General features: G+C 40.3%; 1 protein-coding gene across 7 annotated transcripts in view; it reads left to right on the top strand.

Annotated features, from left to right (window-relative positions):
* LOC132874277 (transcription factor SOX-13-like) overlaps positions 1 to 24,949 on the top strand; it is a 60,855-nt gene that overhangs the window by 23,823 nt on the left and 12,083 nt on the right. For 4 of the 7 annotated variants that reach the window (XM_060910327.1, XM_060910326.1, XM_060910320.1 and 1 more), the window contains 11 exons: positions 1,235 to 1,448; positions 2,094 to 2,199; positions 4,438 to 4,524; positions 4,736 to 4,908; positions 6,970 to 7,080; positions 7,162 to 7,276; positions 15,686 to 15,762; positions 15,850 to 15,985; positions 22,879 to 22,988; positions 23,695 to 23,803; positions 24,048 to 24,212. In XM_060910327.1, the coding sequence (XP_060766310.1) occupies positions 1,236 to 1,448; positions 2,094 to 2,199; positions 4,438 to 4,524; positions 4,736 to 4,908; positions 6,970 to 7,080; positions 7,162 to 7,276; positions 15,686 to 15,762; positions 15,850 to 15,985; positions 22,879 to 22,988; positions 23,695 to 23,803; positions 24,048 to 24,212 (1,402 nt within the window). In that variant the 5' untranslated portion in view covers position 1,235. The remainder of the gene's footprint in view (positions 1 to 1,234; positions 1,449 to 2,093; positions 2,200 to 4,437; positions 4,525 to 4,735; positions 4,909 to 6,969; positions 7,081 to 7,161; positions 7,277 to 15,685; positions 15,763 to 15,849; positions 15,986 to 22,878; positions 22,989 to 23,694; positions 23,804 to 24,047; positions 24,213 to 24,949) is intronic. The other 3 variants (XM_060910321.1, XM_060910323.1, XM_060910322.1) reach the window with 3 other exon arrangements.

Genomic DNA, 24,949 nt, shown 5'->3' with positions numbered 1-24,949 from the left:
TCCGGTTGGATTTGACACCCAAACCCCCAAGGCTTTAATGCTAAAACACTTTTCTGTAACTTGTAGAGAGTTGAGAGTCCGTGTCGCATACCAGCCTCGGTCATCCAGGGTGAACAAGTTGGTTTGGCGCATACTTGCTGAGATGTTTATAAAACTTGATCCTTGAAGAGGCTTGAGAATGTTACTCAGTTGTATTGATTTCCCTTGTACACTACTTTGTACTTTGCTTGGTATCCATTTCCTTTCTCTACAGGATGCTGGTGGGAATTGTACACAGAAGAGCTGAAGGCCTCTTCATTGCGCCCGTCCCTCTGAGCTATCTGGCAATTATCAATTGTCTCCTGGTTTCCTCCGCTGCCACCTTTTCTTGGTCTCAAATATGGCAAAGTTCTACTGAGTACCCAAGATGTTGTGGAGTGTGAATTCATAGGTGGCTTTGTTTTGGCAAAGTCCATGAAAATTGAAGGAGGAACTGTTGCCTTTGGCAGCTTTGCTAGTCTTCCACATTTTTTTTGTTTATTTTTCTTTCCCCAGCCGCAGCCTTTTGGCACATTGTAGCTGCATTGTTACCCTCCTGCATTCCCAGCCTATTGCTTTTGTCAATCTCCCTCCTATTGTTCATACTTCCTTTGTTCCTTTTGCGCAACAATAGGCCCCTGTACAGTGTGTATGTATACTACTTACTAAAAAAACTAGTATACAGTGCACAGTGAGATGTTCCAGACTCAAGCCACTTCTCCAATAATGTCTTATTTTTTCTTATTTTACCCATCCCCATCTTTCCTTTGCTTTCATCTTTCATTGCACATGGGCTTGGTTTGCCACTTGAGACAAGGTCTAGCGAGAACATGAGTCTTCTGTCATCTGTCTTCTGCCGCTGTGTTGATAGACTCAGGTCCTTGAGAAGTGTATACCCACACCCCCCTGCTTTCACCCCTGAGTGCTCTGAAGCCGTGGAGTTCCACAAGAAGTGCTACCGTATTCTGGGCTTTGTTGAAAAGCGATTGAATGAATGGCGTGGCCTGTATGTGGTGCTCACAAAGCCCTTCTGTTGCACATGCAAAGCAGTCAGCTGTTGGCCTGGGCCTTCCTGCTCTTTCAGATAACTGAAGAATGGTAGCGGAATGCTCTGATTACAGATTCCTCATCCTGATATTGTAATCGGAATTGTTTGCTGTGGAAATGAATCCATGGTTCGGGTTTATTGTAAACGTCTTGCAAATTGCTTTCACAGAATGTGTGAGCCCAGTCCTCCTGCGATACAACCCCATGCTAGTGGTAACATAACCATGGTGGGTGTTGGCATCAAGCTGGAGGAGGCACTTGGAGATGGAGACGGAGTCAGGGAGTCGCAGCAGTCCTCGCCTTCATGCGATTGGTCATCGCGACTGCCAGCCGAACGAGGAGACCCTGAGAAGTCGATGGCTTGCAGCACTCAGTCCCCTTTGGTAAGGATGATGCTTGCGTTATACGCGGAATGTATTTAATGCTGCAGTTTGCAAACAGTAGATCCTTCTGATCTATAAGGCAAATTGGAGTGATGGTCAAAACACTCGTTTATACCTTTCCCTTGCTCCCCCACCCAAAAAACCCCCAACCCCAATCAATAATGGTGGGTTTGATTCCAAGATCTGTGAATAGACGAGGGGACCAAGGGTACCCAACAGAACCAAAATGATCAATCGTGGGAAGGTATTAATCTTTCAGGTGGCCTAAAGCTTCCGTTGCCCCTACCAAGCCCATGGCCCTCGGTAGAACTGTGTTTTACGAATTTGTTTTTATGGAAATGCAGAAACCTGTTTGTTTGGAGGCAGGGCCAGAACCATGAAGTCGATTCATACAGTTAAACATTACACTCTGCACCTTAAAGATGTGATTTTTACTGAATATCTCTGCTCAACCTTGGTACTGTATAAACTAACCACACCACCCTAATAGCTCAACTTTTAATTGCTAATTGCATTGTAAGCATGTGTGAGTAATGTAATTATAAGCTGTAACACTGTGCACCTAGTCCATTATTTTCATGAACTTGGACATTTCCAGATCAACCATGTTGGTGTAAAATCAACACCCTTTTTATATCCACACAGACAAGTTCACCCAGGAAAGAGCACGTACACACACACAGTCCCAGCAGGCAGGAAGTTCTGAACAGGCCCAAAAGCAGGCCCGAAGCCCAGCCGAATGTCAGCGAGGGTGAGTCCTGCCTTTAAGGATAAGACTTTGCGAGTTCTTAATGCATCGTTTCAAATGAAATGAAATGAACCAAGGTCTAGTAGGAGTGAGCATTTTGACAAGTCTTGGCGTTTGGAGTTAAACTGAAACTCAGTTGTTTCTCTTAGCGTTCAGACACTTATGGAATCAAGGGTTTGTGTTCGTAGCAGGTGAACAGGTCCAGAGTTTGAACTAAACAGTGATGAAAGGTTCTCAATAGTCTATCAACCTTCAAGCAAGGAAGGAACACATTTTATTTTATTTTTTTCTCCCCTAAAAAACGATTTTCTAATTAAAGCCCATAATCACTAAAGACATGTTCAGTGACTGAAGGTCGCTTCTTTAAGAAGCTACAATGGTATTTCAGCTTGAATATAAGCGAAGATTAATGTTGTACTTTTCTATCTAGTTTGGCATCAGCCGCAACATGGCCATCATAGTTCTACCTCCCAGGGTGTGAAGGTGAAATCACAAGTGTTTTGTATGATATTTTCATTCCAATCTAATTGCTCTAACCCTTTTTATAATGCTTTTTTCTGAAACTCTTTATGCACAAATCTTACTACTGAGCCAGTCATGTGTTTGAATTGAGCGTTTGATGATTTAAATGTGCAGTTTGCACAGCGCTACGAGTTTCAGCTCTGAAACGCCATCACGTTTTTGCAAAATTTGAAAAAGTAGCTGATTATCTCTTTGGTTAATTGTAATCCATATTTATATGCATAGTATCCATGTTTTTTGTTTTTAATCCATATTAAGATAAAGCTCTGTGGAATTACAATGCGAGCACGTAAGGAAAAAAAATATTGCAAGATGTACGTTTGTTACTAGGAGAAAAACAGCTACTTTTTTTTTGGAAACCTGTTACTACAAGATAAAAATCTCGTAATTTTGAGGGAAAAAAATCCAGTTATTATAAAATACAGTATGTTTAAGTACATTTCTTATTCATGCGATGAAGGTTTGTCGTGTACATTTGTCAATGTGCTATTTTACTTTTAAGAGTTTGCAATGCTTTGTAAATTATGTTATTAGCAAAACGTACGTGTATGTACCAGTACAGAAGAATATTTGTTCCATGTAAGAAAAAATTTCTCTTGTTTTTTGAATAATATCAAGATGACTTTTTTGGAATGAGGTGCTTTTAATAGTTTTTTTTTTTTTTTTTAGCTCACCGGTCATAAGGCGATGAACTATTGCCATCACATGGCGTCCGTTGTCAGTCCACAATTCACAAAAATCGCTACTCCTCCCTGATTTTTCACTGGATTTTGATTGCTTTGTTTGGAAGATCTAATCAGTCTGCACAAAAGTTTTGTGGTTTTGTGATTTCTCATTAACAAGTTGCTAATTAGGCCAATTAAGGAACTTTCAGGAAAATCGTGACTTCTCCCTGAGTTTTCAATGGATTTTGATTCTGATTTTGTTTGACAGATCAAATTGTTCTCATGAGGAGCAACTTGGCTAATTATAAACGAGTCTGGTTTCTCATGGTACGGCCGTGTGAGCTACTGTTTTTTTTTTTTTCCCCCCCAATCCATATTAAGCTAAATCTCTGTGGAAGTACAATGCAGGCATGTAAAGAAAAAAAAATATTGCGAGATGTACATTTCTTGCCATGAGGAGAAAAACAGATACTTTTTAAAAAAATTTTTTTAGTTTGTTTGTTTTGGAGATATATCGTTACAACAAGATAAAAATCTTGTAATTTTGAGGGGAAAAAAAATCCAGTTATTACAAAATACAGTATGTTCAAGTACATTTATTACTCGTGTGACGAAGGTTTGTCATGTGTACATTTCTCTGTGTGCTATTTCAATTGTAAGAGTTTGCGATGCTTTGTAAACTGCATTATATAGGAAAACGTGTGTGTGTGTGTACGGAAGAATATTTGTTCCATGTAAGAAAAATTCTCTTGTTTTTCAAATAATAGCAAGATGTTTTTTCATAATAAGATGCTTTTTTTTTTGTAATAGCGAGATTTTTTTAATGATTAAAAAGATGTTTCTTTCATAGTGACGATAATATCTGTGTTTTTCCGAATAGCAGGATGTTTTCTAATAATGAAATGCTGATGGGGCTTTAAATTTTTTTCCCCCTTGCATGGCAACAGTGTGTTTCTCTCCATCTCCACCATCATTTTTAAAACTTTAATTTTTTTTTAAGATATCATGATTAAAGGCTGGCGTTTTTAATTTTGACTCCCGGTTTGTTCCTTAGTGCTGCCAACGATTGAGAAAATCTTGAACGCAGACTGGAGAGAGAAGATCTTTGGAAAGGGATTCCAAGGCACTGCTAATGTCAAAGGTAAAGGAAACTCGCAGATTTTCAGTGCATGCTGTCGAACATGTTTCATCGTGGCACATAATGTGCCATTGTATTATGCTGGAATTACAAGTATGCAGGAAACAGTTAATCATGTGAGAAATTTTATATGCTTTTTTTTCTAAGGTTTTGTTTTGTTAGTGTTTATTCTTGTCTTGAACCAACCATTTAAAATGATTGTGTGTGTGTGAAGGCACTCCAGAAAGCCTGGCTGAGAAGGAGCTTCAGCTGTTGCTGATGATTAACCAGTTGTCTGGACTGAGGGAGCAGTTGCTGGGAGCTCACTCGGAGCAGAGGAACATGGCCGCCCTGCTCCTGGAGAAACAGCAGCAGCAGATGGAGCTGGCTCGACAGCAGCAGGAACAGGTGAGGAGACCAACAGAGAACAAGTAAATGGCAGCGGAGGATAGTGAAGAGGTGTGTGTGTGTGTGTGTTTGGATGATGGGGGTACAGATGATCATGATAATGATCAAAGTACATACGAGAAGCAACAAACTGCTTTATCCTGCTTAATTCTCCATCAGGGTCCAATACTTGTGTAGCACCATATCTGGATCTCTCTATTGTTCCAAAAATCTGAATCTGTTTACTAAACCAGGTATTCAGTATCTGTATTTGGATTTAAACCCAAAGTTTGCATGAGAAGTCCTTTTTTTTTTTTTTTTTAATAATTAAATTTAAACGCTACCATTTAGCCAGAAACACTGAAAGGAAAAATCTAGATAGAGACTGACTAAAGTCAGAGTAATTTGCGCTAGCTGTTACAAACTGGGACATCTGGTCACTGTACCCTATAGATCCGGAATGGTAAGAGATAGAGAATAACGCTTGGTGAGGAAAAGTTGCGCCCTGCTACCCTGAACAAAATAAAAATAAAAAAAAAAACAGATTGAAAAAAATCATGAAAATTAACAGTGTTATAAGTGACTTGAAAATTGGCCTTATTTTTTTCATGGATCATTCTGGATCAGTGATCCAGATCAACACCAAAAGTCATAGCAATGTAATTCAGCCCAGAAGTATTCTTCATGTGAAATTTAGTGATAATTGATTGAAAACTGAGGGAGAAATAGCATCATAAAAAAACATTAGGATAATAATAAGAAGAAAGTAGAAAGATCCTGAGTGAAAATAACAATTTGTGCCAGCGCAATTAAAAAAAAAAAAAAACTGGGAAATCCCAAGCTGTACGAATGACAGCAGTGTCAGCATGGTGTATAAATTCTGGCTGCATCAGCCGAGCCGAGTTCATAATTGGTTTCAAGCAATGACTATTAAAAAAAAAAACAAAAAAACATGGACGCTGTGTCTCCATTGCCTTCCGTTCTGTAGCAATGAAGCCAAAATTCTTCGGCTGTGTTGTCCAATTTGGAGCCAGGAGAGACGAGACATGAAGCCAGGTACGCTTATTAATTTAATAAAGCCCGCCCCATTCTCCCAATACCAAGGTCCAGCGTGTCCCCAAGGCTGTCAATCACTTCATTCTAAAAAAAAAAAATAATAATAATTTCTGGGGACAATAAAAAACATGTAGATATCAGCATAGGGAAAAATGTAGCTGTTCGAAATACACCGTAGATGAAAAGACAGTGAAGATGAGAAAAGCGATCTAGAATATAAGCTTTTTGTCATTGAAATACATAGCGATGGGCGGAGCTACATATTATCCTGCAGCCAGCCAACAGGAGCACTAGACCTGTATTCGTGCCGCTTTTTAGAGACGTGACACCATCTGTGTTTTAAACCAGCCTTTCTCAACCAGGGTGCCGTCTGGCTTTGTTAGGGGTGCCGTCAAAAAATTATATATTCTAACATTGAAATAAATAAAATGAATTAAAATTCCAAAAAACAATAGTTACACTAATGCAGATCATCTCTGCCTCATGCATCATCAAAATTTGTCTCACGGCCGCCTTTCCCATGTCATAACGTCACTGCCGGGGTCAGCGTATGGTCAGCGTGACTACGTATATTTTATATGGGGGTGCCTTGAGAATTTGTATACTTCTGAAGGGTGCCGTGACTGAAAAAAGGTTGTGAAACGCTGTTTTAAACAGTCGTTGTTTTGAACAAAAATTTTTTTTTTTCCCCAATACAGTTTAGTTTACTGTATTTCCCAAAATATAAATGAAATAGTAGCATGATTTCAAACACAACAGCCCTGACCAGGCAGATACTAAGGATGAATGAATGCTCGTTCACACCTGCATGAAAATAAAACCCATCCTGAATGCATGGCCAGTGGTTGCATTCCACAGGATCGCAATTGAATCGACACTTTTATTCTCTTCCAGATGTTCTGTGAACCTCTGTCTGTATTTGTATCTCTTTAGAACCTGTTCGTTCTGAATAATGTATTCATATTCAGTGCATAAATATTTTGCTTTGAGTGACTGTTCGTGTGTGTGTGTGTGTGTGTTTTTCAGATTGCTAAACAGCAGCAGCAGCTGATCCAGCAGCAGCACAAGATCAACCTCCTGCAGCAGCAGATCCAGGTGAAGCCTCATCAATCCACCATCAATCAGAATCGGTTTTCAGTAAGTCGAGTTGATTGTGGTGTTGCGAGGAGTTGATCTGTTCTACTCAAGTGACCGTGTGCACTTCAACCTTTGCCTCAGCAGGTGAATTTGCCCTACGTGATGATCCCGGCTTTCCACCCAAACACACAGCCACTGCCCGTGTCCTCTGATTCACAGATGGGGCTCCCGCTTCAGCCCATTCCCTGCAAGCCAGGTGAGTGTCTCCGAGTTCTTCCTTATCTTATCATTATACACTCCATAGAACCATAAAGGACAATTAGAGTTCTCAAAATGAGTGCTAACAATGCGGAAATAAAAATACGTCTGAAGGAAAAGGCAGTGCATGTAGCCATATACACACTCACTGGCCACTTTAATAGGAACTTCTTGTTGATTCTAATGGCCCTTTTTCAGCTCACTTCAGCCCGACACGGCTCGCGTTTCGACTACCTTAGAGCAGCACGACTCAGCTCGCTTCAGCCCTGCTCAGCCTCCAACATTCGCACGGTTTTGGAGTAGGGCTGAAGCGAGCCAAACCGAGCCGAGTGGGGCTAGGGGCGTGAGGAGACACTCCCCTGTGCACTGATTGGTGAGGAGGAGTGTCCTCACATGCCCACACACGCCCCGCGAGCACGCTGGGATCTGTAAACACCGTAAACCCGGAAGAAGAAGAATTACGAATTACAAGAATTTCTGAAGCCTTATGCGCCTCGCCTCATCTATACGCTCTTGCCAGTATCTGTTGGCGTTGTTGGTGACAACAAGCCACAGCACCAAGACCAGCAACACTAACGACTCCATGTTTATTGTTTACTATCCGGGTCGTGAGACTACCGCTTAAAAGGTCACTGATGTCACTGTTTGCGCCGCCTAACGACATCACGTGACGTCCACCCACTTTCGCTAACTCCACCCAATGTGTCCACCCACTTCCAGCCAGCGCGGTTGTAGTCGAAATGCAACTCCAACAGCCCCGCTCAGCTCGACTCAGCCCAACTCAGCCGCGTTGGTAGTGGAAAAGCGGCATAAGATTCCTGTTCTTGGCTGCAGGAGTAGAACCCAGTGTGGTCTGCTGTTGCTTTTCTGCTGAGATGCTTTTCTGCTCACCATGTTTGTAAAGAGTTTCTATATCCTTCCTGGCAAAAAAGCTCGAACCAATCTGGTCATGTTCCTCTGACCTCTCTTATCAACAAGGCGTTTGTTTCCACCCACAGAACTGTCATTGCTCACTCACTCTGTTTTTTCGCACCATTCTGTCCGTGTAAACTCTCTAGAGACTATTATGTGTGAAAACCTCAGGAGATCAGGAGCAGTTTCTGAAATACTCGAACCAGTCCATCTGGCACTGAGAAAGTCACACTTTGCGATCCCATTCTGATGCTTGAATGAAGTGAATATTAACTGAAGCTCTTGATTTGTATCTGCATGATTTGATTTGATGCATTGTGCTGCTGTCAAGAGCTCGGCTGATTAGAGAACTGCATCAAACAGCAGGTGAATGCGTGGGTGTTCCTAATAAAGTGGCCGGTGAGTGTAAATGAGCTGGCTACTTGAGGTTCTCACAGAATCATATTCACTTCAGTGTCAATTCATTTCCTTTTGAGACTGATCGGTGTACCACAGGGGTGTTTTCGTACCGTAGGCGTTTTGAACACAGAAAGACACTGTGAGTATCGAGTCTGTTTCATTCATCATGTAGATATTTAAAACGGAAATATCTGCATTTTAAAACTACCACGGAATCTCAGTTCCGCTAGGAGAAGGTATGGAGATCGTTATATGTGAGGTATTGGATGACCATATGCTATTTGGAATCCTACAAAATTATCATTAAGATAAATAGAACATTTTTTTAAAAAATTTTATCAATTAGAAGTGTTTTGTGTTTATTACAATTGCTAGTGTTCCATGTTTGCTTTCCATCCATCGATCTACAGTATACCTTACTAGTGGTCTGCTGTTGAAGGGATCCTCCAGCGGATTGATTTTCAAACTTTTTTTATGTAAAATTAGTCGTAGATTAGTTGTATACCAAATACTTGTCGAGAAAGATGCACATGTATATTTTTTGACGGTGGCTGTTGCTGCCTTTATGCGAAAGCATCTCTGCTACTGTGTTGGACTAACGTTACTGCTCGGCTGCCCCATTTTAGTTAATAGGCTACAGATAAAAAGCTTGTTCATCGCTCAGCAAGCCCCGCCCACTATCAACAGGGCAATGAACATAGGTGGGGTTTACATTAGACCGTATCAGCGGATCATCAGATTAACGTTTTTAAAACAATTAGTGTGCACACAGCAACACCAATACACGATTTGCGTGCACACAGCAACACCAATACACGGATACGCTCGGCTCCGCAGGCATCCTGCGCTCCAAATCACTCCGCCCTGAACAGCGAGTGCCCTCTGGAGGGTGCGCACTCCGGCCCTGCGCAGCTCAGAGTGCGCGAGTGAAGCACACGAGCAGTGATTCAGGACTGAGCCGCTGTGTGTGAGATCCCAGTGCATATCGGGCATGCGCGTCACTTACCACTTGCAAGTGGAAGGATGGCAAGCCTAAAGATAATCATAACTACACAATGGGCAGTATTTGCATCAGTATTTGCAGTATTTTCATACTTTTATACTCTTTAATGAAAGGTGATACAAGGCGGAAGTCCGCGCCGTTTTTCAGCAGTCGCGTCACATGACCAACGCCAGCGAATCAGGAAGGTGGATGTCACAGTGACGTTGTCCAATGACGACGCCAGCTAGAGCTCAGCACAGCGTATCCGCGTATTCTCAATGTTTACACAGCACCGGACCAGACACGATCTGGATTGAATACGTGGACCCTGGCGGATTCCCGTTTCCCGGCGGTTTAATGTAAACGGACAGTGCATCCGCGAAGAAAACGAGACAGATACGGTCTAATGTAAACTTGGCCTTAGTTAATAGGCTACAGATAAAAAGCTAGTTCATCGCTCAGCAAGCCCCGCCCACTATCAACAGGGCAATGAACATAGTGTGTCACTTCCTTCTCTGGGTGGAGTCTTACCAAACGACGATTGAAGTTCGAGGTTGTCCCCGTCGTCTCCTCGATCGTTCTTCTACATATGGAACACATAGCAGTGCATTTTTTCCCACTGAACGAGAAGTCTGTATAAGCAAAGCGGACAATCCTAGCGGCGTTCTCTCCAGGCATTTTAGCGCCATTCACGTTAGTTTGTTCCTGAACATGACGTATGAACAGGTGAATGTGCATTCTCTTGGACAAAATTAGTATAAAAATTAATGTAGATATAAATATCTTATGCCAAATTATTACGGCATGTTACAAAAAATAAAGAAAAAATCCGAGTCCTCGTCTCCAGTTTACGAGTCTGAGTCCAAGTCAAGTCATCAGTGCTCAAGTCAAGTCGCGAGTCCTTAAAATTAGGGCACAAGTCAGCCTCGAGTCCTGAGTGACGTATGCAGTGATGTCGGTTAGTGGTCACTTGGAGCAACTCCGCTGTTTTTATATTCTGTTTACATCATAGTTTTGCTAGTTTTACCACAGGAAGCCCATCCGGTATTCTTAAAAAAAAAAAAGCATTTTTCTCAACAACTATTTGGTCTCCAAAAAAAGTTTGATTTTTGAAATCTATGACTAATTTTCCATAAAATAAGTTTGAAAATCAATCCACTGGAGGAGCCCTTTAAAGGTTGTTGACTGCCTGACTACTGGTGTGCATTCCAGTGAAATAGAAAATAGGTTAAGCAATTTATTTAAAATCTATCTATCGATCCATCCATCGTCTATACCACTTCTCCATCAGGATCCTCAGGGAAGCTGGACCCAATCCAAGCTGACTTTGGGTGAGAGGCGGGGTTCACCCTGGGCAGGTCGCCAATCTATCACAGGGCTAACACAGAAATGAATTGGCTCATTGTGATTGGATAATGTGCCAAAATTTGCCGTCCACGTTGGTATAGTGAAGTCACTCAGTTAATATATATTGCAGTTACATTATCAGACGAAAGATCTATCTTGATATGTTCAAGTTAGCAGAGATTGCTCTTGAGATTGTTTCCAAATTGTTGACCATTTTCATAACTTTTGTTAATGTTATTTATTAACTTGCCAGTTTTACCCTCATGTCACGGTTTGGTTGCAGTTTTCACGAAGTGAGGTATATCTTTCCTTTAACACACATGCGTTGTTAGCCGGAGTGGTGGGTTAGAAAACGTGAGCAAACTACAACTTCTCCACAAAGCAAGAACACCACAAGTGAGGTTTCTCTCAAACGCTGATTTAATTAATGGATGCAATAAAAAGGAAGTCCAGTGGGTACTTACCAGACTTCTTACCTCTTTGAGTTTGGGATAGTTTGTCTTGACCTCCAATTGGTCAAATCCTGGTGATTGGTCAATCTTTTTTATGCGTTTGTTTTTATTGTATCCACATTCACTGGGTATGAGCAATCGTGATCTCTGATTGGCTACGACTAGGCTATCAGCTCATATACTGTGAGTAGAGAAAAACAAAATGCCGGAGTGCATAAAGTCAGATACATCACTTCATCAAGTATTTAAAAGAAACAGAAATAGCTAAAAGAATATAATATTCTTCACCCCAAATAGCGCCTGTTCCACACTCCAGCCCAGTCGGTGGCAGTAATGCACCTTTAAGTTGGTTTGCCAACCACCAAAAAAACCCTGAAAAAAGAAGGAAAAAAAAATAAGGCAGAGCGTGTGACTGATCCAACTGAGGATGAAATAAAAACTGTACCCAAAAAAATACAAAAAAAGGAACAAAATATGGAAAGAAAGTATTTGATGGCAAGAACGTATCTTTTTTTTTCCCCCAAGTATTATTATTTTTGCATTTTTCACAAATTGCTCCTGTCATTTCGCTGGTTTGTTTACATTTTAAGCGGAAATTTTGTCGGACGTTTTGTATAAAGTTTTTTTTAATTTATTGAATTTGCAAAAAAAAAAAAAAATGCTCCGTTTCTCAAAATCCAGTGAATGTGGATAGAATAAAAGTTATTCCACTCAATCTCGTCATACATGGATTATAGCCAGCTAGGTGTCTCGTCGGCTATCAGCTCATGTACGACTCGATTTCTTGAAATAATTGTGTGTGTTCCACACACTCTCAGTCCGAATGTTCCCTCCAAACTTTTTAGCATACTAATCTTTATATTCTGAGAAGTTAAGCTTGCTAGCAGAATGGTAGCCTAATTATGTTTTCGCCTTTGTTTTTGTTTGTTTGTCTGTTCCCAATGTAACTCAAAAAGTAGAAGAAATTTGGAGCAAAGGTGAGCCATAGGCCAAGGAACAATTGATTTTAGATTTTGCTGCCAATCCGGATATGTATGTGGCTCCAGGATTTCTTTCTTCTTTTTTTTTTTGGTCTGTTCCCAACGCAACTCAAAAAGTAGTGAACAGATTTAGATGAAATTTGGTGGACAGCTTTGTCATCCTAGGTTCAAGTGATTTTGATTTTGAAGTTGATAATACGTAGCTTGGTAGAGATAAGGACTCTACCAAGTGCTTTTGTTTTAACCAAGTGTTCATTTCCTCAGCTAGCTAAAACATGATTTTAGCTAGCTAGGTAACATTAATAGTCAAGTTTGTATTTTAAACTGTTAGCTAATTTGCATGGTGGGTTGGACGACAGGTATGGGTTGGGTCATATGCTGATGCAGTGCTATGGTATTGTAAAAGACCACACCATTATGCAACAATTGGTTGTAATTTTCAGAAACTTGCTTTCCAGACAGTGGTGTCTCCTGAAGTTTAGATTTATGTCACAGTAAACATCAGAGCAACTTCCACCAACAGCGAGTGGAGGGAGATTACATGATAGAAGGAAGCGTGTGGTCTCGAGACGTGAGCAGAGATTCTGGAAAGCTCTGCAGAAGATACCTTGGTTTTGTTAAATCCAGCGACTTCAAGCAAAAATGTCTGAAGACGTTGCAGTGTGTTTACTGCAAGTAATTTGAAAAAAAAAAAAAGAAAAATTTAATTCTGTGTAACTGTAGTTCATCTACATTCCATATGCCTTGTTATTTTTCCATCATTCATTCCTTCTTATGTTCTTTCATGCATGTTTCCTTTTTGTCGCGTGTGTGTGGTTTACTTTTTTTTTTTTTTTTTTAAATCCACTGCCCAAACGAAGCATATAGAAACGGATTCTGGCTGTCTGGTCACTTTTTTTCATTTCTGGGCTGTCTTTAAAACTACTGAAGATATCTTTATGAAACTTTGTATACATATCAAGCAACATGTGAACTGGTGCCTTTTGCTAGTTTGGATTTTTGAAAAAAATATTTTTCAAATTTTTACATAAGAGCAATTCCAGCGTTATGGACGTGACACTTGAACTCAAAATGGCAACAAATGACCCAGTGCATGTTTTATTGTCTCCCAGTATTTAAACAGGTGTTGCATATTTTAAGGCTGTACCATACTGGAGAAGTGATAGAACAAGAACAATTCCCATAGTACATCTAGGGCATGCCAGAAAATGCCAATAAAAGATGCGTTATGGATGTGACAGAAAAAGTGTCACTTTTCTTGGGTGACTGTACATTTTTATCAAACTCTCTGAAATTGTAAACCTAATGTCGAAATGGAGATATCCGTTTGATAGAGGGGTCCAAGGTGAATATTAAAAAAATCTTATTTTAAAATATTTTGTATTTCATGCAGAGTTTCGGAAGGAAAAGTCAGCGTTATGGATGTGACGAAATTTCGTTATGGATGTGACGCGTCTGAAATAGACATGGCATATGTTTAGAAAATCAGCGATTTAACCACCATAACCCTTTGAAAAACTCTCTAAATATCAGCTAAAACTATCAAAGTTCTTAAATAATATTTAGGATGGCTATTGTTTTGCTGTTTTGTGGATTTTAGCATACATTTCTGTGGCTTGTGGGAATAATATAGAATTGTACATGATCAAAGTTGATTTTAGCTTGGGTTTTACATTATAAGAAAGAAAGACTGACAGTGACATATTAGGTTGGTTACAAATTGGTTCAACTTATTCACATCTGTAAAATACAGGCCTAGGTGATATCTCTGGGAGTGGTTTTGATGTATTACATGTTGCTTTATTTTTGCATGGTGAGGTTGACATTTACATGGAATTGCCCATAAATAGATTTTGACTTAGTTTCGAAGAGCAATGTTTTTTTCGGCGCATATATTCAAAATTATTCATGATACAGATTTGAAACTTGGTATACATGCTAACGAGGTGATGTAGATGTGCCTTTTCATACTAAGAAATTTTAATTTTTCATGTTTCCATGGAAACTTAGTTTTTTTTCCGGAGCAGAGCTTGAAAACTATGAGTGGTATGGTCTTGACAGTTGGTATATGTGTTGATTGATTTAAGTAATGGATATTTGCCTTTTGATCCTGAGAAATTTTAATTTTTAGCTCACTTGGACCAAAGGTCCAGTTGGTTTATGCCATAGGCTGCTGAGGTCAGTGCAAAGAGGTAGGGTTGGTTTCCTGTAGCCGAACTTGAAAAATGCGACAAATAATATCTTGAAACTTGGTATATAGCGTGGGGGATATAGACGACTCTGTTTTCTTGTTGTTCTTAATTTATTTTTCTTTGTTCCTTCCTTCATGACTCAGTAATCAGTGAGGGTTTTTTTTCTGGAATCCTGACACTCTTGTCTCACTGGATGTCACCTCCATGTTGTGTAACTGTTAGCTTTTATGCTGTGAATGGAGGAATCGGGTTCAGCGGACCGATCTTGTCGCACTGATCAAATACTTTCTGTACAAGAGTTCTGTACAAATGATTTCAAATATTACCAGCCTCCACACCTTCAAAAGTTTTTGTTAGATCTGGCCTTTTGCGGGTCAAGGTTCCCGAGTGTGATTTTGTCTTTTGTTAACGTGTCGCAATACACAATGAACGATGGCACCCGGGTCATAGGCAATTTTCTGATGAATAAAATTCTCAGATACCTCTGAGTTTCTGACTTCCATGTATCTCAGTCTTTCGATTTCCTTTTTTTCTTTCCTCTTCCCTTAATCTCAAGGTCTAATTTTTAAATAAAAGCAGTAATTGTGCGAATGAATGCCTCGGTGCTGGTGTTCCCGCTTTTGTTCCTCTTGCGTAAACACGAGAAGCTCGACTGCTAGAGGTCAGCCGAGTTGAATTGCTTCCCTGTGCGCAGAATGTAGAAGGCCTCAGCAGAGGCTCAGGGTCGTCTTTTCATTCGGAGCGTGTACTGATGGCGGTGGAAAGCCACCGACAAGCCGTAGCACAAAAGTACTGCATGTTCCCTGAAGGAAAAAGTGACACAAAAGAATGGAACACATTCTAAAAGAAGGAGCGGTTTGACGTGTTTGTGTTTTGTTGTTTTTGTCCAGGTTCAAAGCTTGGGGTTAGAAACATGACAGCAGTGTTGGTCAGTGAGTTAATGGTATTGGGTGGAGGAAAATACAACAACCCCAAACCTCAAGGAACCATTCTGTTCCTTTTATTTCGTTTTCACTCATTTTGTGTGTTTGTTTAATCAAGGGAATATGTCTTCACTGGCTAAACATTGATCAAAGACTTTGTAATCATCCCAGTTAATTAGTTTTCATGACTGATGTTTCTGCATCTCCTTTACGTTTGCAGTGGAATATCCCATGCAACTCCTCCCAAACCCTCACTCCACCCCGATCAAACGATCCAGTGGTACAGTCTATCGACAGGTACAGTCTTCTTAGGATGACCAGTTGTACTGGATTTTATTTCACATTTTTATTTGACTGAATTGTAACTTTGTGTGTGTGTTATAGGAGACGAGTCAGCCACTGAACCTCACAGCCAAACCCAAGAGCCCCCAGAGTCTGGATCTTCCCTCTTCCCACCTCCAGTCCACCTACAGGACTCGTGAGCTACAGCACAGTCCCCCTCGACCTGCGCTTAGCCTGGGTGTGTGAACGTAAATGCATAAACACACATTCACGCACACGTACACTGAGGTACCACTTTTATTAGACCCACCTTGAGTGAAAATCTCGTTGGTGTGCACACACTGTTTCTCAAGCACTACACTATGGCTGTAGATATGAGTGTATCAGCTACAGCAGTGTGTTTACTTTATGACCACAGCGCCACTGTTGGATGGATATTTTGGATCGTTCTCAATGGTGGTGCCTTTCTATCAATACAGGGGTCTCGAACTCAAATTCTCTCACTAACACCAACAGAAAGTAGAATCTAGGAAATAGTTATTTCATTACCGCTGTAGTGAGGTCAACTAGTCTGGGTGGTGGAAAAAACAGTGATGGTAAGGAAATTCTACAGATTGTGTAAGACTACGCTGGAAAGAAAAAAAAAAAAAGTCCCCCCACCCCCCGTGCTATACGACAGGTCCTGAATATTCTATCATCAGTTAAACTGCCGTTTTGATTTTGTAGTCAAGTAGTAAAAATTAACCTATTATTATTATGTATTGATGTCAAATAACAGATGAAAGAAGAACTCTTACATATCCTTCATCTCCACTCTCTTTCATGTTCATTGATTTTTTTTTTTTTTTTTTTAATTTCCTCTGAAGCAACCTACCGGATTTACTCGATGTACAACATGAACGCATGCTGTGCCATCATGGTGGTTTAATGTTAAGCTAGCTAGTCAGTGAAACTCCACCTGACATGCTAGCAAACACTTTTCAAACTTGAAATCATACTAGGTAGCTAACGCTACTAGAAAAGAGAGATTTCTACATTTATTTATTTGGCAAGATTATGCTAGAACATTTCTGTAAGGACTTCAGATAAGTTAACATTTATTCGTGTTAGTGTAACTCCGTGTTTACATGCTACAGTAACCAAGTGTCCAAGTTAACTTGCTACGTGTAAACGTTAGCCGTGGACAAGGCTACGGCAACTTGGCGGGCAAATCCATAGAAAGTCATTTGACTATGACTGCATAGCTATCGTAGCGTTATTGCTAGCTCGAAAAGTACAGACAGCTTCATTGCAAGCTTTCTCTTGAAATAAAACATACCTCAATATGCTTCCGCAGGTTGGACGGCGAGTTTTTGTAGGCCGTGATGTGGTTTGTTTTAGGCAAATAAAGCAAACGTTTAAAACGCAACGGATCTTTAATCCTTTCAGAAAACTGAAACATGGGTTCTAGCTATAGAACCGTAGGTGCGTACTGTGCATTCCCCAGAAGAACCGCCTTCTTCCATTCTGCCATCAACTGATCATGTTAAATAATGCTGCTGAGAAATCATTGATCTTGATTTTATCCAGTCTATGGACGTGACCCTAGTGATTTACTGATCGGTTGTCTCAGTGTCACCTGCGAAAAAAACAATCACGTTTTAGAAAAGAAAAGAAAAAAAAACCATCCACTTTCAAAGCCGCTTCATAGTAACAAGTAACGAGGACCTTGATAGAAATGTAGTGAAGTTAAAGTCTTAAGTTTACCTGAGCATTAATTTTTTTTTTTTGGAAAGTACAGATGCTCAAAAAGTGTACTTAAGTAGAGTACTTGAGTAAATGTACTTCGTTACTGTCCACAATTGAGTCAGTTCTTGAATCATGCTAAAAGGCAACATTACATTACAGGCATTTAGCAGATGCTCAAGAAATGCCAAAGAAGCCATTCCTACTGGTTCAGGGAATCGAACCGGCAACCTTTTATTCCCAAAGCTGATTCTCCAAACATCAGGGCATGGCTTAGGACATTTAACACGTTTCTGAATTGCTTTTAGACACAACACTTTGGGTCTGGTGAGGATTCTAGATAGTGAAAAAATCTTGAGTAGTAGAGTACTTTGGGTTGTTTCTATATATAATTTTTTGCAAGTTAGCAAAAATAATGTAACGAATGAACGAGGGCACGTGGAGAGCACAGATCTCCACCAAGGCAAATGCCGTACCTTGGAACATTTCTTGAAGGTGAAATTAAATTCATGTCTTGGATCCACTACAAAATTTAATTCAGGGATTCTTGAGATGAGGGACAAAACCTGTCCGGGAGATAAAACTCATTGTAATGATTAAAATGTGTTTAGAAAATGTCAAATAACTTGATTAAACAATAAAACAACAACATATATATACTACAAAATGTTAATTAATGTTTTTTTTACACATATTGTATTTTAAATAGCCTAGTGTGCTGCCTGAACCTAAAAATACCCATGTCCGAAAGCACGTTTCATGACTTCACAATACTTAAATAATTGTTTAAAGTACATTAAAACAAACAAAATTGCTACTGTGATCATGTATTTTAAATGAATATTCAACCTGCGTAGGAACCAACCATTTAAAAAATATATTTATGTACTTTTTACGGGATTGAAATCGTGTCCGGACTTTGTCAACACCATAAGATTTTTCTAAAAACGCAAAAAATCAGGCATTATAGTGGCCAACTCACATTCTAAGGACCCCTTTTCTGCTCCCTGTGTGGTGGACATGCCATGAGGGCTCTGCTCTGGTAAGTTAATATTTCACATATTTGTCTTAAATTATCTTCTTTTACAAAACCACCTATGTCACAACCATAGAGTGTCAACACCATGGTCGATAAAATTCAAGGTTTATGTGATTTTATTCAGAAATAAAAGTTTAATCTAACTTTATTTTGGAGGCCATAAGCAGCTGGTGAAAAACAAGATGGCTCCCGCAAAGAAAACACGTTATGATGAAAAGTTGAAGATTTCGTCAACTCCGTAAGAAAATTTGTCTTATGGAGTTGACCACTTAACTTATGGTGTTGACAAATGGGACTTGAGTGTATTATTTACCCATTTAATTAAATTTTATACATTGACATTGTAGTTTTATTATTTTATATTTTAATAACATACATTCATTCAATATGAAATACACAGAAGATAATTATTTCTTTTGTAATACTGAATTCAGTCTGTATGTACTGTGTGTGTGCGCGCACGTGCGTGCGTGTTCATTATGTGAGAAATAAGTTACAATACAATACACGTTATGTTTTCCATTTAAGGTGCTTAAATAACGAAGAGCTTTTGTATTATTTGAACAATCATATTTGTTGAATATGGTATAATTATTATTATGCTGATTTCAATCTGCCTATTATAAGGAAAGTAAGTCAAGTACACACATGTATACATGTACCTGTTTTGAGTCTCTCTCTCCCCCCCCCCTCTCATATATATAGTATAGAGAGAGAGAGAGAGAGAGAGTCTCAAAACATGTATACATGTGTGTACTTGACTTACTTTCCATATATGTGTGTGTGTTCTTCACTAAATACAACATTGTACATTTGTCCACTTCAGGCTAGAATGACATTGGATGAGTTCAAGATTTTCAGAGATGTTTACATTCAAAGGCTGAATTACTGAATGTTCTTTGTCCATGATCCACATATTTGATGAGATGGACTGTTCAAGAGATTAGAAAAGTCTACTGCCCAGTTACTGTTTTTAAAGTGGGTGTGAGTGCAAAAAAAATGAGTTTTTGAAGTTCAATGGTCATGGTAAATGAAGTTATACCCTGTTCTCTTCTAATCTGTCAACACCGTAAGATGTGTGTCAACTCCGTCAACAGCTCGTCAACTCCATAAGATGAGTTTTCTTTTCATTTTTGTTTTTAAAAGGAGATTTTATTATATCGTCTCAGATTATCTCAATAAAAACACTGCATTTCCTAAATGAATTTGTAATTTTTATATAGCTGAATACCACTGTCTGTTTTTTAGAGTAAAAACTAAATGTGAAAATGTATATTTCCCCACTAATAATAAGCAATAGCTCCATAATTTATTTATTTTAAGTAATCGTAGTAGTTTGAAAATGTGGATAGATCAGCACAGATTAAAATTATCTCCAATATTCAAAAGAACTGCAGTAATTTTATTCAAAATACATATTTTCTAGGTTTCTGTGTGTCTTATGGTGTTGACAAAATTCCATGCTTGTCCAGCAATCATGACAAAAATGTTAAACCTGGGAGATTGTATTTTGACAGCATTAAAAGGCCAACATCTGGGGCAACTATAATATATAAATATATTTTGGAAAAATTAACATTTTATTTTTAGAAATTAAAAACCCATTTTATCCCTTGTCTCAAGAATCCCTGAATTGGTACTTCCTTGGCATGTGCTGCACCTTTCCACCAAGATTCATGGAAATCGGGCCATTAGGTTTTGCGCAATCCTGCTTCCAGCCAGACAAATAAACCACACCTTGGCAAAGGTCATGAAATGTTTGAATGAAACGAGGATATTAATGGATATGAAAAATGTTGGACTGCAACAGTTGGATTGCAGTCAGTAAAATTTCAATACTTCTACTGTAGGAAGGAATGTCCATATTGTAGGTGTACCTAATAATCCAGCAACTTGGTGTATATAAAATATGGAAATATTAGTGCCTACGTTTAGCCCCGAGGGCTTTTTTTTAAATTTGCGCTGGCACAAATTGTTACTTAGGATCTTTCTACTTTATTATTCTCGTAATGTTTTTTAGGATGCTATTTCTCCCTCAGTTTTCAACCAATCAGCACCAAATTTCAGATTAAGAATACCACCTCTGGGCTGAACTAAGTTGCTATGACTTTTGGTGCTGACCTGGATCACCGATCCATGAAAAAAATGGGCTTTTTCCCCCCCTCACTAAGCATCATTCTCTATCTCTTACCGTTCCGGATCTATAGGGTACAGTGACCCAGATGTCCCAGTTTGTACGTGCTAGCGCAAATTACTGTGACTTTAGTCACAGTCTCTGTCTAGTTGTTATAAATCCACCCTCCTCTCAGCGCACTGGGGCACAGCACGTTGGTTTGTTCAGAGGTCAACCAGGCCTCTCAGACTTTTTGATCAGTTAGGTATTCAGCTGAGGATTCGACAAAAGATGCGTACCGTCCCGAGGTATGTTATGGCCACGTCGATGAACACGCATGTTTTGTTCTTTTTATCCTGGAACACGATGTCTGGCCTGTTGGCAGCTATGGTGCAGTCTGTGGGCACCGTCTTATCCCACGTGACTAAGCAGTCTCCGTTATCGACAACCGTATCTGGTTTGTGCCGATACCAACTGTCTGCTACAGGAACACTCAGTTGCCAACACAGTGCCCAGTGCACATAGGTACCAACCCTGTTGTCGCTCAAGGTACTCTTTTGGGGCCAGTACCCGGCGTCCAGACACTATGTGGCTGATGGTCTCCTCGGCTTCACCACACAGACGGCACTTGCTGTTGACCTGCATGCCCATGATATATTTCTGGTGGTGACGGGCGTTCAAGGCCTGATCTTGTGCGGCTGTGACAAGGCTCTCGGTTTCACCCTTGAGTCCTGCACTTCGGAGCCACGCGTGTCCGCTCTTTGTTGATGTACGGCCTGTCCAGGCTGGTAAAGAACTGACCGTGCAGTGGTTTCTCCTTGTAGCGCTGCATTCTGGCCTCTATGATCTTGATGCGGAGTAGTTTCTTGGTGGTCTCACTGCTAGCACTTACGGTCTCGGGTAAACTGTACCTCCTTTTGATCTCGCGACTGATTTGCGTTCGCCCAGGTCTTATTATTGTCCTAATGTTTTAGGGTGTTATTTCTTCCTCAGTTTTCAACCAATCATTATCAAATTTCACATGAACACCACCTCTGGGCTGAATTACGTTGCTATGACTTTTGGTGTTGATCTGGATCAGTGATCCGGAATGATCCATGAAAAATGGGCTTTTTTTTTTTTTTCAATCATTTATAACTGTCAATTTTCGTGATTTTTTTTTTTTCAATAATTTTTTAATAATTTTGTTCAGGGTGCAACTTTTCCTCACCAAGTGTCATTTTCATGAACTCTTAGCGTTCCGGATCTATAGGGTACGGTGACCAGCCATCCCGGTTTGTAACAGCTAGTGCAAATCACTGACCTTTTTTGGTTTAGTTTCCTACCAAATGCCTATTTTACATGTTCTTCTCATCCTGCCCCCACAACACTAGCAAACCACAGTGTCTCGGTTTTTCACACACGCAGAATCACTGATTTTAAGTGCTGTACAACTTTTCAGTGTTCAGTAGTCAATAGTACAGTCAATACATTTGCCCTACTGCTCCTTCCTCACTGTAGTTGGAATTGATTGAACTATTGATTGTATTTTTTAGAGCTGAAAACCTCATTGCTCATCTTTCGTATTGTCTTTCTGCTTCTGCGTTTTGTCACTGAACCCATTTCATCTTTAACGTGACCAAGCAAAATTTCAAAACGGTCAACTTCAGCTGTTGATGTAATATGAAGATCGGTGTTTGGGTCAGGATTGTTAACACGCCGTCAAACCTTTTAGTTTCAACCCGATTTTAGAAATATTGTGTCCGTTGTCGCTGGATTAGCTTACTGCTCTGGATGCTAATTACTGTATTAAACGTTTTAAAGTGCTGAACGTTTTACAATGCAAATCAAGACTCCTTGTATTCACTTGTAAAATAGTCGTGTATTTACGTGCATGATGACGGTTTTCTTGGGCTTCCAAACAAAAACACTTTTTTTTTTTAAACAATGAATTGATTAACAACGTGTCCATGGGAGTGTCCTCGAGTCTACAGAGGAGTAGCCCTTTTCTTTACACGCTGTCGTCTTATATAATTGAGACATTGTTGGCATTTATCATCACCTCCAAAGGCTCTGTGATCTAAACAAACAAAAAATGCATTAATCCCTTTGGGTGTACTCTAACTTAGACCTTTGAAATGCAGCCTTTTGTTTTTTTTTTTTTTAAAAGACCATGCACTTGGAACTGAACCAAGTTCCTTAGGTGTTAGAGAGAAGGATAGGAAAGGATAAACGATCATGTGTAAATCTGTCTTATTCTTGACTCCTTCTCTAGGCTTCTTGGGAGAGGGCGATATTGTGAGCCAAACTATCCACGAAGCCCAGCAGCTGTTGCGAGGAGGCCAAGGTCCAGTGAGCCGAGAGAGGGACGGCAGCACAAGGCTGGTGAGTCAGCGTCTTAAAGCAGAAAGCACTGAGCATTGTCTCTCTCTCGCGCTCTCTCTCTCTCTCTCTCTCTCTCTCTCTCTCACACACAAACACACTGCAACTGTCTGGCAAGGCTGGTCAGTGGCACCTGGAGCTTGCCGTTTGTCACCGCCGCTCATAGTGAAACACTCAAGACATCTGAGAATGCGTTCAGGGTCACGTATCGATTTCTAACAGGTCACTTGAATGTGGGGGAGGGTCAGTATTTTTTGCGCACACCTGTTCCTCAAATGGTTTCGTCCCGTTTTTGTTCAAAGTTAATTTCTCTTGGCGCGGCAACAAACCTCCGTCAACAAGTCATTCTTCTTTGTGCAGTATTTTCAGCTTCAACCGTAGGAAGGTATGATAATTTTACCTTTTGTTTGTCACAAATACAGGGTAAACATTCCTCTTGAACCTGTTTTAATTGCCGGTTGTCATTCAGACATTGTTAAACTTGTTCTTTTATTTTATTATAATGACAGGGATTGTTGAGTGTAACAACGGGTGCATGTTTTGTCAAATACGGAGAAGCACATACAGACATGCATACGACTATTGAGAGAATTTCTTCACACCTTTCTTTGTCAGGTGTCCCTGAATGGCATCAGTATAATATTATTATTATTATTATTATTATTATTATTATTATTTATTATTATATTGCTTTATTCCCTTTGCACAGAACGATTATAAAGAAGTGTCCCGAGCTGATCGCATCCTCCACGCGGACCGCGCCGAGGACAGACAGCCCACACGGACGAACGACGAGCATCTCAGTAGCGATTCTGAAGGTACTATAGTCCTTTCCTAATTTTGACTCGTTAACGACCCTCCACCATTTTAACACGAGGACTTCTTCCAGTTGTGGTTATGCTGTATTCATGGGAAGGTAATGCCTGGAGCACAAGTCACTTGAATGTTTTCTCGAATTAAATCACAGCATGCAAGACATAACTATTTAAAAGGTGTGCCCTAGCTCTTTTTTTCTTAAGAAAACAAAAGCACCTTATACTTTCGTCATGTGGTGTTCTTTAGGACAGATCGTCTCCGGAGTCGGGGCTTACAGCGACACCCGGAGCTCGTCTTCTGGTCACATCAAGAGACCTATGAACGCCTTCATGGTGTGGGCGAAGGACGAACGCCGGCGCATCTTACAAGCCTTTCCTGATATGCATAACTCAAGCATCAGCAAGATCTTAGGTGAGGAAGAAAAAAAGGAAAGAACCCCTCCCCATAGACCTCTTGCCCTTTTGTGTTTGACTGAGCCTCCCTGGGGTTAATATTGTGCAATCTGCACTTTTTTTCCCTTCCCTCTTCTTTGTAATTATCTCTTATTCTCCACCTTACATTCTCTCACCGTCTTTGTCTTTGCGATACACAGCCTTTATTGTTGCCTAGTGGTTTCCTCAATCAGTCCAGGTGTTGCTTACTGATTCTTCGGTCATCTTATCTACCGTCGCCCTTGGCACGGAGCTGGAGGATGGAGGGGTGGGGTTTTTTTTTTTTGGGTGAAGGGGTGACTGAGAAAGTTGGAAGGCGGCACTGGTTGGGGCATGAACTGCCACCTGGCTTCCCTGGCCGACAGGAAACCACCACCCAGAGCTACCCCCATCCTCCCCCAGCTGCCTTCCTACCCCTCTTCCTCTGACAAAACACTGACATTCCTTTCCATTGTGCAGAGTCGAAAAAAACTCACGACATCCCCTCATCTCCCCCCCGAACACCTCCATCTCCTCCTCCCTGCCTGAGACATTCAGTGCCTGTGACCCTGACTGGCTTCATTTGAACGGTTTACTGACCTATTGTTACTGCAGTCATCTTCAGTCCTCGCTTCGAGTGCTTCTTTTAAGTTCTTCTACAGTATTTTTTTTTTTAATACCTCCGCCACCTTAAGGTGCAGGAGGCATTGTGTTTTCGGGTTGTCCGTCCCGAATGTG

This window comes from Neoarius graeffei, chromosome 26 (assembly GCF_027579695.1).
Source record: "Neoarius graeffei isolate fNeoGra1 chromosome 26, fNeoGra1.pri, whole genome shotgun sequence".
In the NCBI taxonomy this organism is placed as follows: Eukaryota; Metazoa; Chordata; class Actinopteri; order Siluriformes; family Ariidae; genus Neoarius; species Neoarius graeffei.
Note: the sequence above shows the minus strand (reverse complement) of the source record. Positions and strands in the feature narration are given on the sequence as shown.